This window comes from Vicugna pacos, chromosome 26 (assembly GCF_048564905.1).
Source record: "Vicugna pacos chromosome 26, VicPac4, whole genome shotgun sequence".
Taxonomy (NCBI): Eukaryota; Metazoa; Chordata; class Mammalia; order Artiodactyla; family Camelidae; genus Vicugna; species Vicugna pacos.
This window is the reverse complement of record NC_133012.1, coordinates 10,482,989-10,490,709: the sequence shown is the minus strand read 5'-3', so window position 1 is coordinate 10,490,709 and position 7,721 is coordinate 10,482,989. Positions and strand designations below refer to the sequence as shown.

The 7,721-nt window shown below is 33.7% G+C and overlaps 1 protein-coding gene across 1 annotated transcript in view; it reads right to left on the bottom strand.

The window, feature by feature from the left end:
- Window positions 1-1,015: 1,015 nt before the first annotated feature.
- The window catches only part of PURG (purine rich element binding protein G), a 33,633-nt gene continuing 26,927 nt past the window's right edge, over window positions 1,016-7,721 (bottom strand). The window contains 2 exon segments of the mRNA XM_072950318.1: window positions 1,016-1,873; window positions 1,876-1,909. Coding sequence (XP_072806419.1) covers window positions 1,806-1,873; window positions 1,876-1,909 — 102 coding nt within the window. The 3' untranslated portion in view covers window positions 1,016-1,805.

The following is a 7,721-nucleotide window of genomic DNA, read 5'->3' as shown; positions in this document are numbered from 1 at the left end:
GGGAGAGGTTGTGATTTAGTAAATGCTGCACTTGTTCAAGACAGTCATGGAGATGCAAACCCAGTGTTCACAAGGGCTCTGTTCTCCAAACTTCATTTTCTGATGTTAGAAGTTAGACACAATTTAATAACTATTTGAGGCAAAACTACTGTAGCTTACACTCTTTATAGGATAAAGAGCCATCGGAGTGTGGGGATATCATTTCAGTCGTGAACCCATTCGATTAGATTAATAGGTTTGATCACCTTCTTTTTGAGATCAATGATGGTTGCTTGAGGAGATTTATAGATTAATCTTGATCTTCTCTTTTTAAATTTAAGGTTACCCATGGCTTAGGAAAAATACCGAAGTCAGTGTGCAAATTTGCACCCTGTCTTCATACTGAGTTTATCTCTGGTTTAGAAGAAACAGCCCTCTGCCCCCATGAAGACAGAGGAGCAACTTCATTTGTCCTAATGCTGTGATTCTTAATGCAAATGCAACATTAAAAATCCAGTGAAACCACTGCATGGGGTTATCTATTATGCCATTCTGGCACGTGATATCAGCTTGTTCTAGAAAGTTCCAATTTGATGTTTTGTCCTTATTTTCATAGATGCGTAGAGAGAGACTTTAAATATCAGCATATAGGAATGGCCTTTTCAATGTCATTTGCGTTGCAGTAAAAGTCGTGAAGGCATACTTGCTTCCATGCAAATGTTATCTCATGAACCAGATGACAGCAAATAGATGATAAAACTTTATTAATAAAGTATTAAAATAGGCACTCAGGAAGTTTTTGTTCTTCTCAACTGACATTTCCAGATCTGTTAGGTCTAGTTTTTATAGATCTGATCTAAACTTGACTTTAGAAGAGGGGCCAAATGGATTAAATTCCTAAAGATACCATAAATTTGGGGGCACAAATTAAAAAAAAAACAAAATAAACACATTTGGTAAGACTGACTTTTGGTTGACATGAGGGCCCAGAAGTACTAACCTGCTTTCTGAAAAAATAATTGAGAATACAAACTAATCACACATAATAAACCAGTTTATTAGATTGTCAGTGATACTTTGAGACAAATTCAAGTTATTTTATTGTACTTCATATAAACAGAGGAAGGGAGGAAAGTTTTAAACTTCAAGCTTTGTTCAGCATGTGTGCAGTTAGCATCCACAAAAGCACCATTGGATATGGAAGAATTAGCACCACAGAATTTTAGGACCTAACTGTTAACATGCATCACTGAAAAATTTGGAACATGGAAACTGAAGTAGTACGTGGTATGGTCTATTATAAACAATACAAGGCAATTTATGACTTGTTTTCATACAGTACAATACAATCACCAATCAATGAGAAACTTTTAAGTACAATACAGGACAAAAAACACTTTGTACCCTGTTAACACTAAAGCAGTTACAGATTTAAAAACAGGTTTCTTGTAAGAGGCAGCGGGTTGAAATGTTCCCTCCTCCTCAATTTTTAAATTCAGAGTTATAGAGTTACATGATCTCTTAAGAAAGCATTTTCAAAGCTATGTCTCTCTACCTCAATGCTGACAATTTTTTTTTGAAAACGACAGGCTTGATGAATTAAAAACAAAAACAAAAACAAAAACAAAACAAAAAACCTGACAGAGTCAAGAAGTACTCCAGTGTGGTGGAAGGTATTCCACTTAAGTTTGAAAATGATGCCAATGGTGTTGACACTTTCTCTTCCCTTCCGTGGAGGAATGTCAAGTACAGAAGCCTCGAATTCACGATGAACTTGGGTTCATTTCTTTCACCGAATGCCTTTATTCTGAAGTGTAACATAAGAGTTATTCCTCAACTGTTTTTGTGGTGTCATAGGGCTGTTCCTTATGCTGGATTTGACAACAGTGAAAGGGTTGGTATTCTCTCTGGATTTAGGGTAATTTGTGAGCTAAAGAAAAAATATTAATTTAAATTTAGCATATATGACATTTTAAAGGGAATTTCACTATTTTCACAGTACAAACCCATAATGAATATCATTGAAAACCTTTCTGTTAGAAAGCATGTAACAAACCCTCAATTTTAAGTCGTGTCTAGGCCAATTTTGGCATATTTGAAGATACTGTATAAAAACTGTGCAGTAGGAGTAGATACAGGTATATTCAGATCTCAATGCATTGATGCCAAGGAAAAAATATTTTTACTTGCCAAGAGAAGAATATACCTTGAAGTATCTATGCAGACACATGAATCAATCATACATCTGCCCAACTTCTAATTCTGGAATAGTGATAACAGGGTCATTTAAGAAAAAGTACTCAATTACAGTACGGCAGCAATTTTTATGTTGTATATATTTAACAGCAAAAACATTTTTGAAAATAGAATCGGTATTATACGGTAAGTTTACAATTCACCATTTCTATACTTGTAATACATGCGTTTATTTGTTTTCCCAGTTTTTAAAAATCCCACTAGGACCAACATCTTTTAGAACAACAATCTAACATTAAAGAAAAACCTTCTAAGGAAAATATTTAGCATCACAGAGATTTGAGAAAAGTCTGTTACTCAGCATCACAAAATACTCAATAGATCTACATTTAAGATTGTTCATGCCAGGACATTAACACACCTTTGGGCTAATATATCTTATTTAAAAAAAGGAAACAAAGAAATAAACCAAAGAATTGACATGGAATTTATCTTTAGTCTCTCCTTGGTAAGAGCAGACGTCTAGTAAACTTGACTTCTTTCTGTATCATGTAATGATGTCAGCATCTACGAAGCAGCGTTTACATTCGGTAAAACATTTAAGATTAGTGATAGGAAAATGGCTGCTAGAAAGGATTAAAAAGAAGTAAAATTATAGAAAAATGGTTCTTTTCTTAGGTGAACTGCCCCCAAACAAAAAAGAAAGCCAAGTTTGTTTGCTTTGAAATATTCTTCCGTTGAAACACGTTTTTGGATACAAGTTAGCCTATCCTCATAAAGGTCAGAAAGATGTAAGGGTTAACTTGAGAAAAAATTTATCTTTTGAAAAAAATTATCCTATGCTTTTTCTGCTGAGCCAAATCCATTGTCTAAACCAACTACTGATTTTCTGAAGAGGAAACAGCTCTGCACAGCAGCACATCCACATAACTGATTTAAATCTGATAATTTGCCAGGCAAGGCTGGCGTGAGCATCGAAGAAGCAACACTGATTTCTTAAAGTTTTGGGGTTACATTAAGACTCAACTAAGCCAAAATCGTGTAATGACAGGCTGGCTTAATAGTTCTGATTGCTCTTATCTTTTGATCAACACTTGAAAACAAGGCAGTATCAATTAAAACTAAGATTTAAAAAATAAAAGCTGTTTAAAAATTGTTCAATGAAAAAGCCTTCAAATTTTACAACATTTTAACCTTAAATGATTGTAGACTAACTTAGACTAACGGTTTTGCCATGATCACACACTTCTGTTACGCTTGAGTTTTTTTTTTTTTCTATATTGTTCATTGGTTATATTATGTAATGCAATTTTCTGTTCAGTTAAAATAGTTTAAATTTTTACATTTTATTATAAGAAGCTGTAGAAAAACACATAAGTAGGATAAATTTACAAAAGGATAAAGAATAGTTTATGGTATTTTAGACAAGTTCTATACAGACAAATAGCTAGTTCAAGGTAATAAAGTGCCTTCATTTCCAGGTAATTAATTTTTCACTAAAATATTTTAAGGCTTTATAAGAAACTTATTGTTATCAGAACTTTGATAGTATATGGGGTTATGCTATTAATTACCATTCTTTTGTAGTCCTTATTTAATTTAATCTTTTGATCCATTGTAGGTAACTTTTAATAATTAGTAGCTTAAAATGATAAAATTCAACTTGCGAATTCACCTTGTGAGGAAAGGGAAAGATGTATAATTTATAAATGCTGTGATTTGTACATAAGACTCACATTTGCTTGTGAATAATCTAGTTTTGTCATAATATACAACAGCCAATGCCTGCCCACCCCAATTCAACAGAATATTTAATCCATGGAAAACAGGCCATCATTTCATTCATTCATATAGTCTATTGTTTTTACATTTAAAATGATCGTGCAGCCTTAAATGAAAAGGGCCACAGAAAAATCTAAGATAAAGTCTTCAAATACAGGCACAATTAATATTTTTATTGCAATAGTTTATGCATAATCTGTATTGATGCCAACACCTAATGTTAAAACATTTATATTTGCTTTTATTTTGCTTCTAATACTCATGGATGTATCACAGTAAAATACTGATAACCTAATAGAAGTATATATAATAGTCTTAATCACATAGAATTCTATTTCTTTTTCTCATTTATTTTGGAGGATATGGGGGTGTTTAAGCACAGCTGTGTACTTAAAATCTGGCAGCTCCAGGGTTTAAGATAAATGATGACTATATGGACATCAACTACTCAATTGGTTATAATCAATGAAAACCAATGAAAATGTTTAAATATTATTTTTAAGGAATTCATTTTTATCAGGAAATTACTGAAGTCAGGCACCAGATTAAATTGCCATAATATCTAAAATGCTTTTGTAATTGCCACTGGATTAATTTAAAACATTCCTTAAATTAAAGGCTTTGGAGATTAGGATGGAGAAGGAAAAGCACAACTCACTGCAAAGAATGGTTTAAGTTAAATATTCTATATATAATTAGAAAAACAGGAACTACCAGTAGGAAAAAAGTGCTAGTCTTAAAATTGGGTTTGGTTTTGAATCTAAAGCCTGGCCTGGTAAGAATTATTCCTGTTAATTGAAAAACAATTAAAATGGCATAAACTTTTATCATTGCACATTCCTTTACCAAAGTGCCACAAGTTACCCCCAATTTTTTTAAATGTACACGATGCTACTTTTCAAAATCGAAGTATATAAAGTTTTACCTTTTTTTTTCAATAGTATAATACAGTTTCACAAACTTAGCACAAATCTCAGCAGGAAGATGAATGATAACTTTCTAAAAACAGTGTAGTGTCTTAAAAAAATAACTATTAAGAACCTTTGTCGTTATGAAGATTCAAATCCAAGTATAGTTAAAGCATTCCCATAAAATCTGAAAACATCATGAAAGTTGATTTAGGCAAATTTTAGGAACACCCTGCCATGCAATGCACAGACATCATATGCTTTTTTAAAAAACAGTTAACCTGTGTTTATCTGACTACATTATATACTTACTCTCTTCAGTCACTGAAGTAACAATATATGTAATAACCGAGTTTTGAAGACAGTATTAAACACTAAGGTTTCTAGCCTTAATTGTTTGTTCGTATTAAGCACAGCAAAATGTTTGATGCATGGGTTATTAATTCTCATGCTTCTATCTTTTTATTCTAAGTAGAAATGCTAAGTGGAAATGGATAGAGGTACTATAATGAAGGCAAAAGGACATTAGTGACCAAAGCATCAACATATGGAATAAATAATATAATAAGCAACTGTGGCAGAAGTTCTCCATATTATTAAATTTGGTAAATCAGGGGAAGACAATAAAAAAAAATCCCCTTACCATGTAATAATCATATGACTTTATATTTAAAAATAAGTGACATGCACGTCAGGTTACATTTTTAATAGTTTTGTTGTTTGAGTGTGATGAAGTTAAACTAGGGAGTCACCTCATTATAAACGGAGACCAAAGCAAACAAAACATTTTACTGTTCAGACAGAGAAAGTAAAACCATGATTCTCAATGATAGCTCACCTGTCTTTTGTTATGCCTCAGGCTAAACACTGTGCTGTAGTGTCTCATTTAATTAGGGTGAAAAATGCTGGTGAAAATATAAAAGAAGTAATGTTAAAATCAGGATTAGTTCCTAGTCATGGAACATTAAATGACTATCAAAAAAGGACCTTTTTTTCTACAGTTTGAGAATCTCTATCTTGGGTGTAAAAATGACTACATAAAAGCAGATGAAAGAAATGCCCAATTTTATAAATTCTTCTGAGGCTGTAGAATGGGATAGGAATTAATATCCTGGCCCTCTGACAGAAGTAGCAAACTTTGAACACATAGAAGTAAAATCAGGAAGGATCAAGCCTGATAAATCACTGATGACAACTCCCCCCAAACTCAACATGTGACGGGTGAGTCACAGAAAGGCTCAATATCCACCTATATAATTTAAAGAAACTTCCTGTAGTTTCTGAGTATGAGAATTTAATCTCTTGCTGGTAAGCTATATATAGTTTTGGATAGTGGTAACATTAAAAATTTTAGAGTAATACTTCAAATAAACATTGAAATGCAAATAGTCTTATTAGAAGCTGTAGATGTGTGGAAACTCCATACGAAATGTGATTTTCCAACTATATTTAGCTCACGTAATACCCCAAGTAATATGATTTCACAATTTCCCTTGCTAATACACACAGATTTTTTTCCCTTGATTTTGCAAAAGTTGGGGGGTTGTATTTACCTCATTTAGCTTTTCCTTGATAGCAGTCCTACAGTGATGACATATGTACTGATTATTCCTACCAGAACCAGTCCGACCATATCATTCAATTCTGTTTTCTATTTTTCAGCTCTTTTACAGCACTTTCCATTTCCAAATGCCCCATACTTTGTTATAATAGTCATTTCTCATTGTATGCCTCTGAGGAGGGCAAAGGTAACATGGCTCGAGCTGTGGTGGGACAACACACGTCCCACTGTGACCGTCTCCCACCTGAAGGCAGTAATCCCATGTGGCCCTATGCTCTGTATCCCCGGGGCCAAAGATTGGCTCGTGTCTGCTGTATAGCTATACCTAGCAGAGTGTCTAGTTCATGCTGTATGCAAAATAAATGCTTGTTCATGTAACGAAGGAGAAATGAGATTGAACAAACAGAGCAAAGACCCTCCACATACTGCCCCCCCACGCCCCCATCCCACAGCTAAAAGCTGTGCTTGCCCACTCTTGCATCTCTACTACAAGAGGGTAGGTAGTATGACTTATCTTAAATGACAGGATAGAATTACTCACTCTTAAATCACGATGGCGAAGTCCACATGGTATATGCCCTCCAGAGTATCAATGACTGGCTGTGACTACAACTCCTCCTAAAACTTTGAGTTAATCACCTCGCTTTTTGCTAAGTATTTAAATGAAAAGCTGTGCTTCTACGTACAATAGACTAGTCTTTTCTAAAGCTAATTCAGGCATAAAGAATCAAGGAAATAATCCTCACAGCTTCAGTCCTTAGCGCGAGTATGGAGAATATTAGAAGGGAGTGAAAAGACAGTTACACAGATAAGGCAAAAAGAACTGGGGACTAGGGGTTCTTCAATTTTTTCAGAAATAAGCGCAGGAAAGTTGAGAAGATAGAGATTTTAGTGGGCTAGGAGAATGGTGAGGTTAAATTAGAGGATGTCAAAACTTCTCCAGCTCTAAAACTCTAATTTGTGCTATCTGATTCCTCCTCTGATATGATGGCAATCTGTATGGTAATCAAATTATACATTTTTTTTAAAGCTCAAATACATTTATTAAAGAAATATTTTTTAAGAAAAAGAATAACCTTGTAGAGTTTTATATTCTGGAACTCTTGAACAACTGGATTAAAAGTTTTCTTTAAACCGTCATTATGCCCTCTTCTGAAACAACACCGTGTAAAGCCTTTTAAATCCTGAATAAATCTACTTAAATTATGTCAGTATAGTGTGGATATTATAATACTTTATATCGTCAGCAAAATTAGTAGCTAGGAGCTTGCTCCTACTCCCGCTACTTTACATGA